Source organism: Cupressus sempervirens, chromosome 3, assembly GCF_028749045.1.
Source record: "Cupressus sempervirens isolate cs-2001-9-10 chromosome 3, ASM2874904v1, whole genome shotgun sequence".
NCBI lineage: Eukaryota > Viridiplantae > Streptophyta > Pinopsida > Cupressales > Cupressaceae > Cupressus > Cupressus sempervirens.
Window position 1 is genome coordinate 448,122,374 of NC_143120.1, and position 25,203 is coordinate 448,147,576.

General features: G+C 36.4%; 1 protein-coding gene across 3 annotated transcripts; it reads right to left on the reverse strand.

Moving 5' to 3' along the window:
* Window positions 1–2,069: 2,069 nt before the first annotated feature.
* Window positions 2,070–23,935, reverse strand: LOC149567002 (putative anion transporter 5). Of its 3 annotated transcripts, none has more exons than XR_016362335.1 (3): window positions 22,235–23,922; window positions 14,845–15,171; window positions 2,070–2,512 (listed from the first exon to the last, which is right to left on the reverse strand). XR_016362335.1 is itself a non-coding variant. In XM_089820209.1 (2 exons), the coding sequence occupies exon 1, from the start codon at window positions 23,658–23,660 to the stop codon at window positions 22,263–22,265; it is 1,398 nt and encodes a 465-aa protein (XP_089676335.1). In that variant the 5' UTR covers window positions 23,661–23,935; the 3' UTR covers window positions 2,070–2,512; window positions 22,235–22,262. The 3 variants fall into 3 exon arrangements, 1 of the variants encoding a protein (XP_089676335.1); XR_016362334.1 differs by having other exon boundaries at window positions 14,845–15,185; window positions 22,235–23,920; XM_089820209.1 differs by lacking the exon at window positions 14,845–15,171 and having other exon boundaries at window positions 22,235–23,935.
* Window positions 23,936–25,203: the final 1,268 nt, after the last annotated feature.

Below are 25,203 nucleotides of genomic sequence, written 5' to 3' on the forward strand. Positions count from 1 at the left end.
AACAGATTGTCATAATGGAAGACCAACCGCCCATCACAAATATTGTTATCTAACATCCATGGCAGAGGTTTAAGGCAAAAATAACAGGCTTTGATCGCAGATCTGGAGCACACCACCATTTGAAAAAACTCTCCAGTCTTCATTATTCACTTCAAGACATTATTTTGGCATACCTATCAGCGACTTAAGGACTGTGGGCCTGTGGGGTATTGTGAATTAATTTGAAGCTCTGAAAGGCTCAGCTTGTAGTAGACAATGTATTCAGACTGGAATCTCTTAAGGTGACTTCAAAGTGCATATGATTGTTCATAAATACTCAGTAGCATGATTCCTGTTCAGCATTATTTCAATTTTTAACTTGCTGCTCTATTCAGTGATTAGCCTGCATAATTTTAAAGCATATGGTAGTTGGAAAACATTCAGATACATTGAGAAATCAAATTATATAAGAGGCTCCCATTCAGTTAGCATGCTACTACTGTGGATTTTGGGGTTCGCATTTACTTGTTAGCCATTCAGATCATATTTACACATGCAAACATAGTCCAGGGCATTTCATTTTCAATAAGCACACAAGACGGGGTTGTTGGTAAACATTCAGATTCATTGAGAAATCAAATTATATAAGAGGCTCCCATTCGGTAAGCATGCTATTACTGTGGATTTTGCGGTTCGTATTTACTTGCTAGCCATTCCGATAATATTTACACATCCAAACATAGTCCAGGGCATTTCATTTTCAATAAGCACACAAGACAGGGGGTCACCACTCTTGTTCTCCCATGTCTCTAAATGTTTTGCAAATCCATGTTGTAAGTTTTGATTTTAGCATCTGAATTAATGTCGAAATATAAACTAATAAAGGAAAAATCAATAGGGATATATTTTGGGTCTCAATGCAAGATTGACTCAAAATCTGACGCATATTGCATCTCATATAATATAATTCTTAAAAAACATTCGAACCAACTCCATAAACACAACATAACAAATATTTTAGTCCAATCGCAAGGCTTGCAACCAAAAGACATGATTTTGAAACCACCGTACCAACTTCAACAATCATTTCCACAATGCAAGCCTTGAAGAGCATGCTTTTTGAAGGCAAAGAGAATTTCTAAAGGAAAAGGGGATGTTAGGACTATTATTTCCTAGCCTTATATTATCAAAAATTTATGAGCATTGTAGCAAATAGCAATCACAGGTAAGTTATTTAGCTTAAACAACTTGTTTTCTATGGGGCCAACACTTGAGCATCAGGGTCAGAGTTGTAATGCTTATATATTATAGCTGTAATGAACAGATGACCATCTTGAATCCTATGTTGCATCGAAGGTCTATGCCCACAATCCTTTGCATTTTATTAAATGAATATAAGCACATTTGTAGTTGTTTTGTATGTTCATTGAGCATCATGTTCATTTGCGTGATGATGATTTTATCTTGATCATCTTTTGCAAGTACTATTATGCCATAGTAAAATCTAATGTTGCAGTCATTTAGCGGAGTGAATTTATTGTGTTTTACCTTTTCTAGAACTAAAACTATTTGAATGCTCTTGTGACATGCAAACGTTTTTACAACACACTAATGTCCCACAACAAATTATTGTTCAGCATATGGTTTTTAGCATTTTGTCAGTTGCTAGTTACCCAAGTTAGTGATAACGACTTTATTTTTAGCTATTTACTATTATAAATTCAATTTTTTTGATTCTATGCTTCAGTTTCCAGTAAATTAGCATTTTCTTTCCCAACTCTGCTAATGTAATGTTGATGAAATAGGATCAGTCGGATTATATCTGATTTGATGGACATATGTTAAAATCCTTTGTCATTCCAAGAATATCATATTGAGATGATATCTCTCTATATGCTTGAGAGCATAATGTCTTTCTATTACAATCCTCCCTAGCTAAGAGGGAGTGTTAATGTTGTAGCTTCAGTCGGATTGAATTGATCTAGAGTTGATTTCCTATGGTTATTGGTTTTTGATTACTCATCAATTACACACACACACACACATTATTGTTAATAATGTCTAATGAAATCAACTTATCATGACCAATATTGATTAAAATAGAGACATGTCTCTTCTACTCCTATGTATATGCATTCAGGTCTGCACTTGGGAAACACATAACATATATATAGTGCCATTACATTTGCAGTGATTCTGAAAATCAACAGGGTATCAGAGCCAAACTACATATGTATCTCACACATAATAATCTGCTAGTCTGACCTTATGGTTTGCAGAGCTTTATGTTGCCATGTGGACTCTGTGTTCTCCAAATACTACAGCGAGGACCTCCATTTCTGAATACAGTGGATGAAGAGTTTAAGTGGCTCTGCATGCCACTGTGTGGTGGGCGACACCCAAAATTTACAGGTCCTTGTTTCATATGCACTCAATGCAAGTTTAAGTTGCAAACTCACTGCACAGTGGATGTTGTGAATTCACTGCTCTGTGATTTCGAGGTTGCAAGATCAGGAACTTAGGCTCACGATAACTGACAACAGATAGAACAGTGATAACACAAAATAAATCAACAATGATATAAAGTAGATGGCAACATATCCATAATTATAAAGCAACAAGTGTCTAAATTATAAATCAATGTTAAAATCAAATATGTTAATCAGTATGAAAGATGGTTGCTTCAGTTCCTGATTTGCTTGTATTGCAAACTCTATGTGTCGTGTCTAAAGCATTTGAGAGCCTGTGTACAAACATATACTACAAAACCTTAAGCGAACAAGAGTTATACGAACACGAATTCAAATGGCAGAATAGATTAAGAAGAAAAAGAGATATGAGAGATAAATGCCTTCAGAATTTGTTGTCTTCAGTTTGATGTTCATATAAAGTTCTTTATTATCCAGATATATTTGTCTTCATTAATCACAAGTCAAAGAAAAAATAATAGTTTCACACAGAGATCATAATCAGAGCAGGAAAAAGAGGATAGATAAACCTTTCTCAATGTGGTGGAGGCCAAGAAAATAAAATAAAGTGGTGATAATGTGGTGTGCATTGCCGGTCTCATATATTTGCCGTGTCTGAAGAGGTTGAAGAACTCAGGTTTCATATACCGCAGGTATTAGGCTTTATGAAAGTAGAGACGGTGAAGGAACTTTATTATTTTTAAATTATTGATGGCGGCTGGAATATATTTCAGATAAGATCAGAGGAAGGTATTATGCGACAGAAGCATCTCCGAACACAGCCACACAAAAGTGACATTAATAGAATGTTGAATGTGTCTAATTATATGCCGTGACCTTCCATCTGGTAATTTAAGTGATGAATGGAAGAAGAGTTTTTTTTTTCAAATGACAGTAACATACAATGGTGATAGATAAATTTTATACGATAGCCGCTGTGAAATTTTCTGGAGATTAATTTTTTTTATATGAGCCAAGAAAACCATTACAAAATATAAACGACATCCTACATGTATGAATTGTCATCTCCATACATGAACAGATGGCATTATATTAATCATGATTATGATATCAACGTCAGAAAATGGCAAAGACAAATCACATCTATACACAGCTTCTTTATATCATCATGTCAAAACCACAATCAATGGTGGCTAGGATATTATCGACTAGATGATATAACTGTCTTAGTTAAAGGATCATGTCGAGTAACAACGAGATGCTGTTTCTAGAAGTCTTGTCTAAGCAACTAAGGCATGAATGAAACTATTGAGTCACGAAGACTACTGATGTTGAAACTTGAGACTATTGACACCGTACTGTGCCTAAAGCATTTGTCCGGAAGCGGATATTAGCACGCGAGTCATTGATATCATCGCTGACCAAGACTAGACTTGGAGGAGACTAGTCAAATGATGAACAAGAATATTGATACGATCATAGATTGGCATTGATATTCTTGTAAATCGATAAAAGACTTCTTAATAAGCAGCCAACATCTATGTCTCCAAGAGATACAATACTATGGATGGAGTATTGCTGCATTTCAAGATGGACTAAGAGTCGATAAGGGCAAGATATCTCCTACCAATGTATAGGATGATATTAAATAAATATTATAATTACCTGTGTCGATGAAGGATGGTGAAAGTGATAATTACCATGACCATAATTAAGGAGAGAAATCATTGATATGATCCAGAAAGGGTGTGATTAACAAATAGATATGATAAGAAGACCAATGACTATCATCAATTAACAACATATGCACATTGGTTACTCTTCTGAAGAGATGCCATCTTTGGCAGATGTATATAAAGTAATGAACCGTAGCAAAAATTGGGGGGATCTATAACGGATACCGTAGCAGTCATTGGAACCCCTGGTGGCTACTGGGTATCTTCCCTATAGATATGTATATATATGACATCATTCCAGAAGCACAATCATTTACAGATATATCACGGATGTCTTAATTGTCAGTGCATAGAGATAAAGATTGATCAGACACAGCCTGTGCAATATCCATTTATTATAATAGCAAATAATCTCTGCATTAGAGACAGCTGTCATTATAACAGACAACCTGTATATCAGCATGGATAAATTGCATATATCAGAGAGAGCATTTGAGGTTACCAAGCATATATTTCATTGCAATATAAGATACAGCTCATCTGTGATTATTGTTATGTGATCATTCTAATTGATGAAACTTGAAAGTGTATGCAGAATGTTTATCATTAAACAACACATGGAAAGTGCTTGATAGAATGCCAAAATAATAAAGAGAGACAGTCATGATCAAGAAAGAGATATCAAGTTGGTTATTTGACACAATCTCTCAAGGTTGACTTCCATCATTTCCCGTGCCGCATTAGAGAGAAAGTTTATAACTTTGCATTGGATACTGACAAAGAGCATGATGAAAACTACTTTATATGAGAAATTGAAGATAGAATGATTGGAAGCCAAGCTAACTGTCATTCATTACTCACATCCCTTGTGTTTAAACAATAACAGGCTTGCTAAATATAGAGTTGTAGGTAGAGCATATGAATTAATCAACAAATTTATTCAAAGATGAATGCTGATCAGGAAGCTTTCAAAATGATTTTGAATGCAATGGAAGACAGAATTCACAAAACAAACCTACCAAAGGAGTTCCAAACCCTACTAAATAGTGTGACAAAATAGTGATGTGTTTGTCGACCAGAGCTGAAAGCTCGGCCTGATCGCTTCTATTGCATCCTCCCATAATACAAAGGTTCTGAGATCTATTAAACAAAAAGAAGTTTGTCATATTGGATGTGATGCAAAAGTATTCAATGATATAAGAGTGGGAATTTTGCATTGTGGGGGTTATAATAACCAATGTTCCATTCCCACTGTTTGACAAATGCTTATATAGAGGCATTTTCTGATTCGATGCATATGGATGTTAGTATGCAGATAAGTATTTAAATTTTTTTAGTATTATATTTACTTCTTTATTGTAGTCCCTTACTTATATGATTAATAAGAGCCATTTTCCTTGATATACTATTGTTCCATTCCTTGATGTGCAGGGATATTCTTCTAGGAAAAGAAGAATGGTGCATTAGGAATGGTGTTGAGGCATTTTTTATGGGTTATAACATCCGGGACTATGAAATAAAGTAAAGACAAGGGACTCTACCATTGAGAGGGAGCATACTGTGATGAAATTTTGTTCAAATATTCTTGATGATTGAGATTGAACATTCTTCTTAGTTGCTGATTTGTGAAACAAATCCGTGGATTCGGGATTTTTTTTTCCCAATTACAATTCGTGGAGGATTTGTGTGTGTGTGTGTATATATATATATATATATACACACACACTAAAAAATGAGAGAAATACACATAATTCTAAAACTAAATCATTTCATGGTATGAATCCATGATTCTAGTATGGATCTATGAATCTAGAATACTTGATAATTGATTTATTTTCACGTTTATAAAGAAAATCAACACATTCACATTGAATTACAAAATGAAATTATGATCCTAGAGGATCCTCGAGCTGTGGCTTGGATCCGGTCAAGATCCTTGATTTTGCCCGTGGATCCTTAGGTTGTGGCGAGGATCCTTGAGGATCCAAGCAAGATCCTTGATGTTGCCTATGGATCCATCAGGATCCGTGGGGATCCACAAGCAGCATCAAGGATCCTACCCGGATCCTCAGGGATCCTGTCATGTCCCCAATTTCTGCCGTTCCTTAGTGACAACATTTCTAGCAAGGTTGGTCTATTATCTGGTTCCCATAGGCCAGCAGAGCATAGAGGGAACCAACCCAAGGGCTTTGAGAGTCATGCATGAGCTTCCCAAGTAGTTTGGAGCAATAGACAATAGTTTCCTACAATTTAGGAGGGATTCCTAATTTGTAGGGATTGACTAGGAGTGGTCTAGAAGGCATTTGGAGACCTCGACGAACGTTTTGGAGATTTAGAGTGCATCTCCTATTTTTTAGGAGGAACTCCCAGTTCAGTGACAGTTCTCCCAGAGGTGCACACAGTAGGGGAGTCATTGGGACTCAATTTTGGTTGATTGGGGCTGTCTCCTACTTTTTAGGAGCATCCCTAGATTTTAGGGATGGACTGCCAGTTGACCCATCTTGTCCGGCATCAGTCACAGACAGGTGACAAGGTCAGATTCATGTTTGGTTGGTCATTTTGGGCCTTTTGGGACCATTTGGGAAATATTTTAATATATTTAAATATTTCCTAAGTTGGTGATTAAATAAATTAAAATAAGGTTAATAATATAACCATTTTGGAGTAATAAGGGGATTTTGGCTTCAGTTGATCAGGTACACCTATGTGTTATAGCTCATTGGAAAGATCTCGAATTATTATACATGATTTTTACTATCTGTAGACTTTTTGGTGCCTTCAGCTATGGAATTTTAATAAAGTAATGTTTTTCCTATAGCATGAACGACTTTAATTGGGAAAATGTTATTTTATTATATTTTATTTAAAGGGAAAAGTGTAATTTCCCTTTAGGGTTCAATTTACAATTGGAAGGGGATATAAGGAGATGGAGACCTAATTTCTTATTATCTTTTGCATATTGGAAACTTGTTTTTGTGAATTGGCTCTGAGAGAGCAATTCTTCATCTGGGACGCAAACCCCAGGTTCTGGATTGGCTGGGACGTAGCCCTCAGTAGTTATTGGTATTGGATTCTTCAGACAGTGTGCATTGCTATCAAGGATAGAGTACACCATTCTTTATTGTGGATTCAGGTTGCAGATTTATGGTTTCAGCGTTACAGATTGATTCTTTCAGCTGGGACGTGATTCCTTGCAGTCTTATGGCTGCCATTTGCAACAGTTTGGCATCATTGTTGGATGTAAGCTCCTTGGAACTGCATTGGATTTATTATTTGGCTTTATAAATCAGAAATCTGCCTGGTACGATTTATAGCAATTCTGATTTGGTTCTATGTTCTTATTTATTTTCAGTCTCCTCTCATGTTTATTGTTCATTATTCATTACTATTGTGAAAACTATCAAAAAACACAAAACAAAAACAAAACCTTCTGCAACTTCTATCTATTCTCAAAGACCATCAAAGAAATCACAGGAAAATATAGTTTATTAATTTAAAAACTATAGCAGATCAGCAAGGGCATCTATCAGGGATCTTTCAGATCCAAGCACGAATCTGGATTCAGCTTGTCTAAGATGAATTTGGCAACTAAGGTATTCTTCAAAGGCAATGTAGGAGCTTAGAAGATTGATATTCAAAGGGAGTCCAAAAATACATGTGTGTGACTTTATGATTTTGATGGGCCTACCCCTGTATACATCATGAGGAAGTAACGACAAGTCACCAAAAAAGTAAGAAAATTGATATCAGATTCAGAGGGAGTCCGATAGTTTATCATAGGCATCCTTGAACAAAGAGAGCTTCTAAGGGAGTAGCTAGAGGATCTGAATTCCCAAGACCTTTGTTCAAAGAGAGAATTTTCAAGTGCAATTCTTTGCTAATGAGTTATTCCCTATGAAAGAAAAGTTTGAAGTGAAATTCCTTGTAATACATTCTTCTTTGTGAGAAAGAAGTTGAGGTGAAAGTCCTTGTTCCACCCTTTGACTTGGTTCATGGTGGTTACTATTTTGCATATGTGGATTATGTCATAAAAAGTGACGCTCTTTCATTGATGTATTTGTGAGGCTGCCATTGTAAGGTGACGATCTTAACAATAGCTTGACCTGTTATCATGATTGACTACATTAAGTTGTTGTCTCAGAGTGTTGGATATAATGATAACGAATGTATCACAATAGACTACATTAAGTTATTGTCCTGGAATGTGTCCGAAATATGATACTACATTTGTTGCTCTTGAGTTCTTGATCTATTATCATGATAGACTTCATTAACTTCTTGTCTCAGAATGTCTCAGAGATCATGATAACTAATGTATTATGATAGACTACATTAAGTTGATGTCTCAGAGTGTGCCGAAGGTTGTAATACTGGTCATAGTGGAAACTACTTTGTTGTCACTAAGATCAAGGTTGTTATTTGATAGACTACATTCAGTATTGTCCTGGAGTGTGCCAGAAATCAGATAACTCGTATCTTTCTAGGATATGATATTCTTGTTGTAAAGTTTCTGCAAATTTTGCTACCAATCCAAGTGATATAATGCTTTTACTATTGTTGAACATGGTCTTTATCAATACTGGACAATATATTAAGTCTTTTTCTTGTGATGTATAGTTCTGCAATAATATATATATCTGCTATATGTCGTATGAGGCTATGAGTGCTAAAGGAGTAGACCTTATATTTTTGTGTGTGCTTTATCTACAATCATACACTACATAAATATGGCAACCAAGGGGCATGTCCCTTTCCCTCTCTAGGTCGGCCTGAATTGTTCTCTTCTAATCGGCATCTAATAGAGGAATAGATATAGTTAGTGATTAAACTAACTACTTTGGTCAATATTATTTTTAAACAACATTGCCTCAAAGGAGACGCCGATCACACCTAAAGAAGGGACAGTTATATATAGGCCTTTATTAGTAAGGCATTTCCTACATAATCAGATCTGTACAATCAGTCCAGTATGAAATCAAAGTTACAGAATTAACACTCCCTCTTAACTTGATAATCATACTGAGAGATAACATATCTAGAGTCATCAATTAGGATGAATAAGCATAGATTGATACTCTATATCTATCTAAATCTTCTAAGCATGTGGTATCATTGAACACATGATACTATGTCATATTACTATACCTATGATATGACTTATAACTTATACTTGTGATAACAATATTGCAAAGAATGCAATATACAAGATAAAATCTGGAGAACGATTAAATTCTTTCTTTATCCAAGTTGTGACCCATAGGTACTGGAAGGCCTATATCACAATATGATCCTGAGTTAAGATCTACCAGTACACAAGATAAAATTCGGAGAATGATTAAATTCTTCCTTTATCCAAGTTGTGACTCATAGAGATAGAAATTTTCTCTATCTATATCACAATGTGATCTTGTACTCATCCAAACCTGACAGTAGTTCTCTACTGTTCAATACATTATCTCAAAGATCGTCATCTCTCATATTGTCTATATACAAGTGTTCATTATCTCAGAGATCGTCACCTCTTAGATAATGAATACAAATGGTGAAGCCCATAACAATCAATAGCCTAACAACAATAATTTTAACTCAAAATTATTTCATTAATAATTAAAGAATACAAATGTATTATAATTCAACCATACCAAGACTTTTTCTAAAGTGATTTATCTTCGAGAGAGAGAGAGAGAGAGAGGTTTGGTAGGAATATCTACTGCCTGATCTACAGTTCAAATGTATTCTAACTTTACATTATTCCTGTCTACTATATCTCTTACATAATGGTAGGGAATTTCAATATGTTTGAACCTGTCATGAAAAATTGGATTCACAGAAAGCTTGATGGAACTCTGATTATCACAATGAATAATAGTAGGATTCATGGGTTGACCAAATAATCCCACAAGTAACTTTCTAAGCCAAATTGCCTCCCAAGAGGCCATTGTTGCAGCAATGAATTCAACTTCCGTGGAACTCTGTGCTATTGATGCCTGCTTTCTGTATATCCAAGATATCATCGCTAAGCCTAAACTGAAACAGCATCCTGAAGTGCTTTTCCTATCAGTAACACTTCCAACCCAATCTGAGTCTGTGTACCCATGTAAGTCCAAGTCAACTTTCTCGTACTTGAGCCCAAGGTTAAGAGTGCCTTGTGAGTATCTCATGATGTGTTTGACTGCAACTAGGTGAATCTCCTTTGGCTCACACATAAACTAACTTAAAGCATCAAATATCAAGTCTTGTATTTACCAAGTACATAAGAGACCCAATCATCTATTTGTAAATAGTAGAATATATGCAGGGTGATTTTGTTGCTACTTCCTATTTATGTAGATTAGTCTCCATATGAGAAGACATAGGTCTATAGTTCCACATTCCAAATCTCTTTAAGATGTCTAATGTATACTTTCCTTGATTAAGTATGATGCTATCAGAGTTCTGCCATACTTCCAGTCCTAGGAAGTTAATGAAAGAGTCCTAAATCTTTCATTTCAAATTCTCTGATTAGATCTTTCTTGCATTGATCTATAAGATGATCATCACCTGTTATTAGTAAATCATCAACATATAGTATCAAAATTATCATATCATCTTTATCCTTTTTAAAATAGAGATTTGGATCAGCTTCATTCTTGGAGAATCCTAAACTGGAGAGATACTTATCGATTCTTTCATACCATGCCTTTGGAGTTTGTTTAAGCCCATAGAGAGCTTTCTTGAGCCTGCAAACAAAGACTTTAGGGTTATGAATTTCAAATCCTTCAGGTTGTTCCAAATATATCTCTTCTATAATCTTTCCATTCAGAAATTTTATTTTCACATCCACCTGATGTACTTTCCATCCCTTTGATGTTGCAATAGCTAGAACTGCTCTAACAGAGGTGTATCTAGCAACTGGAGCAAAGGTTTCTTCATAATCAATTCCCTCCTTCTAAGAGAATCTTTTGGCTACAAATCTGGCTTTATATTTTTCAATGCCACCGTCAGTAGCATGCTTGATTTAAAATATCCACTTAAAAGAAACAACAGATTTTCCTTTAGGCCTAGGAACAATTTCCCAAACATCACTCTTAATAATGGATTGGTATTCTTTCATCATAGCATCCTTCCAAGTTGTATGTTTAATAGCATCCGAAACATTGGTTGGTTCTGATTTAGATAAATCACTCATGTTTGTTGCATAACTAGAAAATATTTTGGGTCTTTTGCTTTCTCTGAAGGTTCCAGGTGGTGTAGCGAAGTCTTGTGCTTCCTTTACAATCTTAATAGCCCAAAGTGGTCTTTTTTTAGAATTTTGAGTTTCCTCGAGATTATGATTTTGAATTTCATCTTCAATTTTTTCAATGTTCTCCCTCTGAAACTCAAATTCATGATTTTCTTCAAAACTAGGTATATATGTAGGATCTTCAGAACTAAGGGCTCATTTGAATGCTAAATCTTCTTCAAATATTACATCCCTACTAAGTTCAATATTATTTCTGACCAGGTATGAAAATTCTATATGCCTTAAATGTTCTACTATACCCGACAAAAATACCTTTCCTCCTGAAGGGTTCTAACTTAGTTCTCTTTTCTTTTGGAACATGTATGTATATTGGGCACCCAAATATCCTAAGATGGCTTATATTTGGTTTAACCTTAGAAAAGACTTCTTCGAGAGTTTTATCTCTAAGGTGGGAGTGCGGACTTCTATTTTGAATATAGAGAGCAGTACAAGAGGCTTCTGCCCAAAGATAATATTCTAAATTTTGATCAAATATCATAGCTCTTGTTGCTTTTATAATTGTTCTATTCTTCCTTTCTGCTACCCCGTTTTGTTGTGGGTTACAAGGAACAGTAAACTCCCTCTTAATTCCCACTTCTTCACAAAAAACTTTAAACAAGTCTAAAGTATATTCCCCTTCATTATCAGTCCTGAGAATTTTAGTTTTGTGTCCTGATAAGTTCTTAGTTAAGGTTTTGAATTCTTTAAATCTCTTAAGGATTTCTTCTGATTCTTTACATTTGAAGAAGTAAATCTATGTTTTCCTAGAAAAATCATCTATAAAATGTATATAGTACCAGAATCCTCCAAGAGAAGGAACAGACATAGGTCCACATAAATCTGAGTGGACTAATTCCAAAACATTGTTAGTTTTTCTAGTGCTATCATGAAATGGACTTTTGGTGTTCTTACCCAGAGTGCATCCTTTGCATATGCTTGAATGATCTTTATTCAACTTAGGTAAACCAGTAACCATCTTCTCCATAGTTGATAAGGCTTTGAAGTTTAGATGTCCTAACCTTCTATTCCACAATTCGTTTATATCAACAGCTTCACGCATTAAGGCTTGAATAGGTTATATGTTTAATTCATACAAGTATCCCTTTCTTTAACCAATCAACTTTGATTTCTTAAATGAAGAGTTCTTAGACCAAGTCATCACTTTACCGTCTATGAATGCAACATTATGTCCATCATCTTCAAGTGTTGTAACAAAGATTAGATTCCTCTTTATTTCTAGTACATAGAGTACTCTTTTGAGATGGAGAGAAATATCGGACTTCACTTTCAAGGTGCAGTTCCCAATTCCTTTGACTGAATGATTCGAATTTTCACCTATGGTAACTTCGCCATTAACTTCTTCTAATATTGAGTCTAGTACTTCTTTGTATCCTGTAATGTGTCGAGATGATCCACTATCAATTACTCATATTGTGTTTGATAGTGCAAAATACAATACACATTTCTCAGGATCATAGTTTTCTTCTTTCCTAGTAACATTTGTACAGTTTACTTGCTGCTTTGAATTCTCGGGGCAATTAGATCTATAGTGTCCAAATCTTTCACATTTAAAGCATTTTATTTTGGATAAATCTTTCTTAGATTTGTCATTTCTTTGATTAACCTTCTTCTTCTTGAAGTGTTTCTTCTTACCTTTATAGGAATTTGTGTTGAGAAAATGAAGTTCTTCATCTTCAGTTTTCAATTTTCCTCCTTTCTTAAGTTTCCTAGATTCTTCTTGAAGGGAATTTCCTTTAAATCTATTGAAGTCTGGAAGATTGTCTCTAGCACTTACTCCTTGTGAGAATGTTTCCCATGAGTCTGATAACCCATCTATAGCCATAAGTGTTAACTCTTTGTCTTCAATTATGGTCCCTATACTTGCAAGTTCATCTCTTAGACTAGCCACCCTTAGGAAGTATGAATTCATAGATTGTCCCTTCTTTATTTGTATATGATCTAGTTTCCTTTTTAGTGCAAGGGTTCTAGTTGCATTGTTAACCTCATATGCATTTAATAATGCACTCATCATATTAAATGTTGTCTGATGTTGCATTAGCATAGGTACTATTTCATTTTTTACCCCATCTAATATGATTTGCATGGCTTTCTTGTTTCTTTTAATCCAGATAGTTTTATGAGGATTAGCATCAGATCGCTTGGATTCTTTATCAACAAACTGTATTACATCATTGTCTTCAAGAATCATCATAATTTTGAATTTTCAAGCAACGAAGTGTTTTTTTCCATCAAACCTATCTTTGGGTCTGATTGTGCTAGCCATTGAAGGTAGAAGGAGTTGCTAGATTTTTTTAATCTGATTGTCAGTTTGCAGAGCCTAGGTTCGACAACCTGGCTCTGATACCATATAAAATTTCTACAAATTCTGCAACCAATCCAAGTGATATAATGCTTTTACCAATGCTGAAGATGGTCTTTATCAATACTGGGCAGTATATTAAGTCTTCTTCTTGTGATGTACAGTTCTGCAATAATATATATATCTGCTATAAGTTGTATGAGGCTATGAGTGCTAAAGGAGCAGACCTTATATTTTCATGCGTGCTTTATCTACAATCATACCCTATATAAATATGGCAACCAAACTCTAAGTTGGCCTGAATTGTTTTCTTCTAATCAGCATCTAATAGAGGAATAGATTTAGTTAGTGATTAAACTAACTACTTTGGTCAATACTATTCTTAAACAACATTGCCTCAAAGGAGACGTTGATCACACCTAAAGAAGGGACAATTATATATAGGCATTTATTAATAAGGCATTTCATGCATAATCAGATCTGTACGATCTGTACAATCAAACCAGAATGAAATCAAAGTTACAGAATTAACACTTGTTAATAGGCATCTTGATGTTATTGCTAGTACTCATATCACAAGAATGTGAAATTGATAAGAATGTTCAAAATCAGATCATCATTTTGTGAAATGGTTGTGTTGTTTAAAACCTCCCTTGCTAAGAGGGAATGTTGATGAAATAGCATCAGTTGGATTATATCTAATTTGATGGATATATGTTGATAACCTCAAATATGTCATTCCAAGAATATTATATTGAGATGATATCTCTATATATGCTTGAGAGCATAATGTGTCTCTATAACAATCCTCCCTAGCTAAGAGGGAGTGTTAATGTTGTAGGTTCAGTCGGATTGAATTGATCTAGAGTTAATTCCCTATGGTTATTGATTTTTTATCAAACATGTAAGTTAATTTCATTAGACATTATTAACAATAATATGTCTATGTATGTATCTATATATATACACACACACACACACACACACACACATATTTATACATATACATATTATTGTCTCTTCTACTCCTATTTATATGCATTCAGGTCTGCACTTGGAAAACACATAACATATAGATGGTGTCATTACATTTGCAGTGATCCTGAAAATCAACATGTAATACGAAAAGTAAACAACTTTTTTGTCTCTATCGTACTCAATAAGAAAAATTATACTCACGCTCTAGAATGCTTGTGAAGGGTTGGCAATGATTACTGCCCTTTAGATATCCTTCGATTATCTTATTGGCCATCCGTTTAAGTTCTCTGCATATCATTCTGTATTGAAATACTTGTTCAGTACTGGTAGGATGGATTTGTTGATGGTTGTTATAGTTCCAAGAGTTCAACTTCCCGGTGATGGAGGTGAAAACAGGCAAGAAGAACATTGGGGCCAATCACCTCCCATGCGTACATCATAGGGAGGCAAAGGGATAGTCAATTAACTACATGATGTTGATCTCTTCCGCATCGAAGTTGTTCTGGACTTCCTCACCCTCCGGACAAGCTGAGCAACTAAGACTAAATATTAAACATCCAAATTACGTATTTAAAACATCTCATCAATCTAGAAAGCATACAAATCTTGAAATCGTACTGAAACAAAGAAAGATGAGAATCAGAAAATCGTTGAATATCACAAATTGTTAAGACAAAATTGTAGAAACAAGATACAACTAACAATGAAAGTATCCAAGTTCATTGACTTTGAAAATCGCAAATGGAAATGGAAATAAGTATAAAGGAATCACAGAGTGTGATCCAAAACATTGATTCAAATAAATAGATACAATCTTAACCAGAAACATTGTACACATCTATCTTAGATTGTTAAAAACTAATATTCTTAACTTTCTTTCAAGTTCACTTGCAAATATTTACGCCTTCCAAAAGATGGAGGAAAAGATAAGAATTGAAGGCTTGATCTCATAATTGTCGTCTAGTGATTACAAAATTGTCAAACTGCCAGTTACATTAGACCAGCATTTTCAAAGCTCCTTGGATGCAAAAGTTATGACTTCTAAAAGATATAGAGAACAAGATGTGCATTTAAGGGTGAATTCCTTAATTAAAATGTTCTGATTACAAAGATGTTGTTTCCATTAGGGTCCTTTCCTAACTGTTAGAGCAATCTTGAAATAATCAATCAGATGAAAGAGGCAACTTCATCGAAACTGAACATGCAAGGTGGTCAAGGAATTGGAAAGTTATTTGTCTTCAAATTCTCATGGTTTGGATTTATAATTTGAGCATGAAACATGTTTAAAGGTGTATGATGTTCCCCAAGAACGGGAAAGAAGATAAGGCAATCCAGTCTTTTGCATGCAGAGCATAATAAACCAGAGAATGAGTGCAAAAGAGAAGGAATCCTAGGAAGAGACACAACTAATGTGGTTCGAAAAACTGTACAACAAAGAGCACTAGGAAGACAAGAAACATGTGGTACTACATTCTAGGAATGGAACTCAACCTTAATGTGGTTGGAAGTACTACACAACAAAGAGCACTAGGAAGACAAGAATTTGGTACTATGTTCTAGGAATGGAACTCAACCTTATCTTAATCAGTCAAATTCAGAGACATTCTCCTCGGCTAAACATGACCTTCAATTCATATCAGTGCAGTATCACTGATCAGAAGACCCAATCCACTGTTGTCGTGGGTCTTGAAGATCATGGTCTATTCAGACTTATTGACTCTATTGATTCTCTAAAGCTTGCCATGGTAGCCAAGCGGATGGACACTTAAATGTGCAATATCTTTCTCAGCTTGTTTCAGATTTTATCATTGGACTACCGAAGATTAAGAGCCAGAACCTCGGAGTTTGTGAAGCATGTTAGGCTCGGAGGCAACATCAAACTCCGTTTTCAGATGATGACTCCTAGAGAGCTTCTAAGGTACTACAACTGGTCTATGCTGATATTTGAGGTCTTATGGCTACTCCTTATGTTATAGGGTCCAGGTATTTCTTACTTTTTGTTGATGATTTCAGTTGTAAAATGTGGGTGTATTTCCTTCATAAAAAATTAGAGGTGTTTCTTTTGTTTCAAAAGATCAAAGCATCCATAGAAAAAGAGTTTGGTCAACATATTGTTACTCTTACAACTGACAATGTGGAAGAATCCTCTTTTGTCTTCTCCCATTTCTATGAATAACATGACATAAAGTGCTAATTAACAAGACCCTACACCCCTCAGCAAAATGTGGTTGTTGAACGGAGAAACCACAAGATCACCAAAATGACCTGCTTTGTGCTTGAACATGAACAGTCCAAAGAAATTTTGGGCTGAAGCAATCTACACTATTGTCTATCTTCTCAACCAGTCTCCTATAAGTAGTTGTCAAGAAGAAGAATCCAAAAGAGGCCTGGTCAAGCCATAAGTCCAAAATCAATCATCTTGAAGTTTTTGGCTGCACTACTTTTGTTTGATCCCTGATGCTAAGTGCACCAAGTTAGATGCCTCGGGCTAGAAACGCATGCTAACTGGCCATGGTAATAATTGCAAAGCCTATCATCTTGTTGACATCAAGACAAATCATCTCATATGTAGTCATGATGTGGTCTTTAATGAGTAACGAGGGTCATTTCAGCTCTCTCCTCCCCTTTTGGTTTCTAAGGATCAACCCCTCTAGGCTCAAGACTTGAGTGTCCATCTTCCACCAGGTCCACCTAATGGGAGGGTTTCAGTTGTTCCAATTTTGCACCTTCACCAGTTCCTTTCTTGCAGAATCACCTAGACATGCAAGTGCACCACCTGATTTTTCTCACAATTCACCCGATCTTCTATTTGATGTTGGCACTTCTACTCTCCGACCTAAATGGTGGGCTAAGACGATGGGTGATCTTCATGATGATGAGCTCACCAAGGGTAGATTTGCTTGGAGGAAGAGCAAACCTATTGATTCTATAAACTTTAGTCTCATTGCTAGCATTCACAATGTTTATGAGCCTCAAACATACATAGAAGCAAAAGGGATACCAGAGCGGGAACAAGCTGGGAATACTGAGCACCAGATCTTGTTGAAGGATAACACTTGGGTTCTATGAGATCTTCCTCTAAGGAAGAAACCTATTGGATGTAAAGGGTTCAATAAGGTTAAATAGAAGGCCAATGGTATTTTAGATTAGTACAAGGCTTGTCTCATTGCCAAAGACTTCTCTCAATGTGAAGGAATTAATTACGAGGAGACCTTTGATCCCACAACAAAGATGAGTACCAACAGATTAGTCCTAGCCATGACAGCTCAGTATGGCTAGAAGGCTTGTCAAATTGACGTCAAGATTGTCAGTAAAGAACACCAAGTACTCAAACTAGTGAAAGCACTCTATGGCCTAAAACAAGCTCCTTGAGCAAGGCACATGAAAATTGATAAGTAACTCACAAATGAGCATTTCCAAGGAGTCCATGCTGCAATCTATATGTCAAGACTACTTGCAGTGATATCATCCTTCTGCTTATATATGTCGGTGATCTAATAATCAGTGGTAGTTCAGCATCTTGGATACAAGTTATCAAATAGAATTTATGCCAGTGTTTTGACACGATCGACCTTGGGCTTCTACACTACTACCTAGGTATCGAGCCCTGGCGGTAGTCTCATGCATCTTCATCTCTCAGTCTAAGTATGTGATGACGGTACGCTCTGATACCACTGACGAAGGTACGCTCTGATACCACTTGATGACGGTACGCTCTGATACCACTTGATAGAGGGCCACACCACTCTAACAACTCACAACCAAGAATGCAACAATATAGAGACCAAGAAAAAAAATACTTCACAAATAATTTTATTATACTTGAAAAATCCTTACAACACCCACAAGATGATATGACTTCTTCAACATAAGAGAAATCCTAAATAAGAGTCTTCACACCAAGAGCTTCACCAATAACTTCGACTTGAAGAGCTACACCTTCAGAGTTTTCACACCTTGAAGTCTTCACGCCTTCTAGCTTCTACTTCTCAAACTTGATTAGAAATGCTCATATGCCTTGCTTAAATAGGCACTTACCACCCCATGCATGGCTTATCCACAACCTTCTAGAATTCCTCCTACACAATATCCACAACCTTCTAAAACTTCCATAACCTTCTAGAATTACAACTAAGCACCACCATGTGGCCCAATTAGAAAATTACATTTCCTTTATGGATCACAACAAATATTAAATGCAAGATTTAAGAAACTTTCCACAAGCTTCTAAGATGCCACCTACACACCTCGATTAATGTAATGACAACTATTTTTTTTTTTTTTTCTATTTATGCCACCTATGCACCTCGAAAATAAAAATCCTCTTTTCCTTTCTTTTCTCCTTTTTTCTCTCCAAAAAAAAATTTATTTTTTTTTTTCAATTTCTTTTTTTTTTTTTTTTTTTTCCCAATAATTTTTTCATGCAAGATGCTCCTGCATCAGTATGCACAGCCTTTGCTAGACAAATTCAGAAAATTGGACTATAAACCTACGTCTACGGCATCGAGTTTGGTCTTAGATTATCATCTAAATCTAGTTCTCCAATTGAGAATAAAACCACATTCAGGTAACTCGTGGGCTATTCATTTTATCTCACAACCACTACACCTGATCTAAGCTTTTCAATGAGTTACATACCTCACTTCATGAAAGATCCTACTTCAGATCACTGGGTTGCGGTGAAACGCATCCTGCGCATGTCAAGGGCACATCATAATTTGGTATCTTCTATGGACAAACCAATGATCCCAAACTCATTGGGTACACAAATTCCGACTGGGGAGGCTTTGTTGATGACAGAAAGTTTACTTCTGGGTATGTCCTCAGTTGGGCACAGGTGTTATCACTTTTGTATCTCTATCCTTGACATAAGTTGAATATTGGGGAACAATCAAAGCAGCTTGTGTCACAGTTTTGCTTTGAAAGATGCCTTCAGACATTCAAATGTCTCAAGCAGGGCATTTACTCTTTTTTATAACAATCAAGGGGTTCTCAAACTCACCAAAACTCTAGTCTTCCATGAGCAGACCAAGCACATTAACCTTCACTATTACTTCATTTGCTATTTGGTTGAAGACGAACCCATGGATTTGCAGTATGCCCCTGAAGTGGACCAAACTGTAGATATTCTACCAAGTCCTACTTCTAGAAAAGTTTGTTAAGGGGTTCCTTGGTGTAGTAGACAAATTGACCATTAAGCGAGGGTATTAACATAACATCTCCAATAAATCTTGTTTATTTTATTTAATGGTCAATATTGTAGATCTTGTAAATATTAGATTCTTTCTAATTCTAACAATAGTTTCATTATAGAAATATCGTCTTTCTAAACTACAAATAAATGTCTTTTTCATTAAATAATTCATTCAAATTTTTTACCAATCATCTGTATAATAAGTTTGACTTGAAAACTGTGCAATTGAATCCTAAAAAAGACATTCTAATATAATACAGTGCAGAAAAATGTTGGTTGCTTGTCAATAGATGAGCTAAATGGGCTCCATAATGAATGATTTATAAGGCACAACAGTTGTTGTAGGTTTTACCTATGGTGAAGCAAATTGAGTGAGCTTGATTTTGGTGGAAACTTAATTAAGCACACTTATTAGTACTACGATAAATAACCTCCCAAGAAGTCTTGATGCAATCCGTAGAGTGCAATGTGTGCAAAAGTGGTAATTTGTTCTCAGTTTATAAACGCGTATGTGATTCTTCCACTGATCATTAAAGTAGCATTGAACTTTTAAGTATATGCAAGCAAGAAGCTAAAGTGAGTGCTCCAACTAGTCTGCACAGATTCCAAAATCCAAAAAAGGGCACCAAATGCACTAGAGCAAATGAATAGGTCCAAGAACATATTGGTTATGGACAAGCACGAACAAGTACAATGTTTTTTTCAAGTAAGGAAGGATTGACACTACCACAGAGGCGATCGTGTTAGAAAAATGTGGTTGTTGTTGCACCAAAAGATCGACATATCAATGCCCTATACAACCACTAGACTTACCATGTCATGAATCCCACGAGAGACATTGCTGCGCTGCCAATGATCCCCGCCGCCCCACCAACATCACTCGTCATAGGTCCACAGCACTCACAAAGAAGATTTAATCTTGTAACCAAGATCTGATACCCCTTGTTACAAGTGTGGTTGCCATTGCACCAAAAGATCAACCTGTCAATCCCTGATACACCCACCAAAATTATAGAATCCACAGGAGGCAGTTAAACCATGTCACGAATCCTGTGAGTGAGAAGATTAATAGGTTGACTTCTATCTTTTCATTTTCAAAGCTTTGGAGACACATAAGCATTTGAATTCGGGGGTGTGTGCTCCATAAATGGATCTGGTTCACCACAGCACTCACAAAGAAGATTTAATCCTGTAACCAAGATCTGATACCCCTTGTTACATGTGCAGTTGCCATTGCACTAAAAGATCAACCTGTCAATCCCTGATACACCCACCAAAATTATAGAATCCACAGGAGGCAGTTAAACCATGTCACGGATCCTGTGAGTGAGAAGACTAATAGGTTGACTTCTATCTTTTCATTTTCAAAGCTTTGGGGACACAAGCATTTGAATTCGGGGGTATGTGCTCCATAAATGGATCCGGTTCACCACCAAGATCAGGTTCTTGAGTTCAAGAACTGTTTTGAAATGGGTGGAAACAGTTTTGGCCTCACACATGCAATTGTCTTGCAGGGTCAATAATAGTACTTTGGTGGCACTGCAAGCTAAGTATTTTTACATAAGTTTGTCTCAAAAAATATTGTATTTACCAAGAAAGGAGCGACCAAGAAAGGAGCGACTTGCTTTGAGTCTGTACGCAAAAGTTTGAATTCCAGGAGATGGAGAAAATAGATGGAACAATTAAGGAAGGGTTTGTTAACTGTAATGTGATGGTTACAACACTGCCAGTTCCATAACTGCCGGGGTAATTTTGAAACTTCCAATCTAAAATGAATGGCACAATTTTTGTTATGGACCAGTAGACGAGTAAAGATATGTGGAGTGAGAACATTGATTCAACTCATAAACATCTCTATCTAAAACAACAACGCTCCATAATAGTCATTCCATAGCTTTGACTCCATTTACTAGATGTTAATGGGCAGTTTTAAACTTGCTCGCTGAACATGCTATGCTGATGTGATATTGATTCAACCAAATCTGCTGCCAGTGACTTATAAGAAAGCCTTCGCTTCTTTATGGTTTTTGCTCTTTGCTTTAGTTGACAGATTGTGAGAATGTAAGATGAGTCCTGTAATCTACATAGTGTAGCTATTTACTCTGTATAATTAAAAATATTTATTAGCTTTTCAAAAGGAACAAGCAGCTACTCTCAGAGACAAACTCTGTCCGATTCAATTAATAGTTAAAAATGCACTGTTGTTGATTTGCGTATAGTAACCATGAAGAAAAGCATGCAAAATACATATCAAATCGACTGAGGCAAAAGTCACCCACTTTGCAGGAAAATTTTGAGATTGATCAGAAAAAGAAAAAGATAAATGTTAACTAAAGGAACCTTAGATGTAAGAAATTTTGATCTGTTATTAAAAAATATAAATTCATTGACTCATACCTTTAGATGTTAACATTTTTTGAGAGAGCTAATCAAAAATTCTCTCCCCTGTTGCGAACATCAAGAATATGATAGCACTAAAAATGCAAAGGAATGCTGGAATAAAAAAGATCTGAGTCCAACTGCTTGGGTTTGAGAGATCCATATTGGCAGCTTTGGCCGACTCGAGAATTTGACCTGTCAAACCCACACCAACTATTCCGGCCAGCGTGCCAGCTGTATTAGAAATTCCCATTACTATACCTGCATAGCGAGGAGCAACATCCAAGTGGTTAACAGCAAAACCTGCTCTTCCAAGTGCTAGAAATCCGAGGGATACAGAAGAACAAAGCACTGCTCCCCAGGAAGTTCTCAAGGTAGGCATCACCATCAAAGCAAATGCCGAAACAAGAAAGCCTCCAGTGTTGAGCCATTTCCTCGTATTTGTCACGGACATTAGCCTTCTCGTGATCAGGTAATCAGCTAGCACTCCACCTATATTGGAGAACACAAACATATTCAAATAGGGGAGCATTTTCGAAGAACCCATTTTCTGAAGGCTCAGCTGCAGGGCCATTTCAAAATATGTTGGCAGCCAATTCATCAAAACATAAAGCGCATAATGGAACGTAAAATTGTTGACAACAATAGCCCAAACAGGCAAGCTAAGTATTAGATTTTTCCAAGGAATGGAAGCACGGCTTTTCTCTGTAGTCATACTACTTTCAGTCACGAAACCATTTTTGTGCTCTTTGTCTCGAATAAAAGGCAGCAAACTCTTACTATTGGCATGTTTTGTAGATTGGCCAAAGCCAGCAGAGAGAGCTTTTGAACGATCTGCGCGTGGGGGATCGGTGGCACAAATCAACCATATAAATGCCCAGGTGCTACCCATTGCTGCCTCTGCTAAAAAAACAGCCCGAGGTCCACTGAATTGCACAATGCCAGGCAGAAATAGCATCCCTGCAGCGGCTCCAAAATACATGCCTGATGTAGTGAGCGAAACAGACCGTGACCTTTCATGGGGTGGAACCCATTGGGCCAAAACATTATGAATCGAAGGAAAAATGAAACCCTGAGCTACACCAACAAGGAGGCGAGCAATTACCATTGGTATAACCCTCCCAGGGTCCAAGGGCACCACTGCGGTTGTCAAAGACCACATTATAAACGAAAAAAGAAGAACGCGTCTGCCCCCAATTCTTTGCGCAACCCAGCCTCCAGGAATCTGTGATAGGGCGTATCCATAAAAGAAAGTAGATAGAATTAGGCCCTTTGTTGATTGGCTTATTCCAGCTGCATCTGCTGCTGCTGTGTATGCGATGGAGAAGCCCACTCTTTCAATGTAGCACACGCAGGTACACACAAATGTCAATGCAACAATGATGTGGCGTGTAGCCACACTTCTCCCCATTGTTGCGCACCCACTTTTCAGAATCTTAAACATTACTTAGTCCTGCTATCCATGTTTGCCCGCTGCCCTTCACTGGTTCATGTCCATTTTTACAGCTGCTGGATCTGGATAGTACAGAGGGAGGCACTTTCAAGAAACAAGCCTTCCCACCTACTCCTTTACTCCAGATCCTCTACCTGCATCGATGGCGTCCGTTGAAAATGCTATCCAATTCATACATTTAAGAAGCTTTGATAACTTGTAGTCTCTTTTTGTTTTCCACCAGGTCGTAGTCAACTCTTCCATGTATATGGATCATAGTCGTTGCCGAAACAAGCTCAATTCACACATTTTCCTAGGTTTATTTAATCTAAGAGGGCAATTATAACAAGAGACGCGATGCGTCATAGTTTCTGCCTAACGCATAATGGTTGTAGAGGTGTAGATGAGTGAGAATAAGGTTAAATAGTTCTAAACTAGCAATTGCACCTTAGTGTGCAATAGGTACGCCGAATTTGTACAGAAGGTAAACTAAGTATCTATTTCATTGTTCATCTTTTCCTCTCCAAGTCTCTATATTTCCTTATCTCCCTCTCGATCTATTTGACCATCTACATCTTTTTTAATTTCTTCCTCTATGTATCTCACTCTCTATGTCTTATTATGTATCTTCCTATATCTCTTTCTATCTTTGCCTCATTATGTATTTCTATCTTTCTATCTATTTTTCACATATTCCTAATTTTATATTCATATTTATCTCAATCTTCTTGGAATATCTCCATATTTAAGACACACCTCCATGTTTCTTCCCCTGTCTCTCCCTCTATCTTTATCTTGTTATCTCTCCATCCTTCTCTATCCCTATATATTATCCCTCTATACCTCTTTCTATATAACTTTTGCTAATCGTCAAATATGCCACCTACATGTATACATTTAGTCTAATTTAACTAAATCTATCAAATTTCCATATTATTTTGACAGATTGTCAAGATAAGCAGTTTGTAGATAAGCATTTTTAAACATGGTCTCTCTCTCTCTCTCTCTCTCTCTCTCTCTCTCTCTCTCTCTCTCTCTCTCTCTATCTATCTATCTATGTGTGTGTGTGTGTGTGTGTGTGTGTGTGTCCCTCTTTATATCGGAAACTACATATCTCTACCATGATATCTTCCCTCTCCTTTATAGATCTCTCCATTAATTCCTCCACATCCTTCTCCATCGCTTTTTCTCTCTGATCTCTATCTACTCCTCTCTCCTCCCTATCTCTATCTCTCCATCTCCTCTATTTTTATCTCCATCTCTATCTATCTCTTGCTCACCCACCTCCTCCTTGCCCTCGCTCTTCGCCAACCCTCCCTCCCTATTGCAAACATAACATGAACATGGTGGTATTGAAACTTGAATATCTTATCGTCAAGTAGACCGCCATGGCTATATGCAAATGGAATACATATCTGTTCAAAGAGATGGAGTGCATTTTTGTTGTAGCCATGATTTGCATATCCTGTGATCATTGCATTCCATGGGACTATGCTACAATGATGGATTTTGTCAAACAGTGCTTGTGCCTTCTGTATACTCCCACATTTTCCAT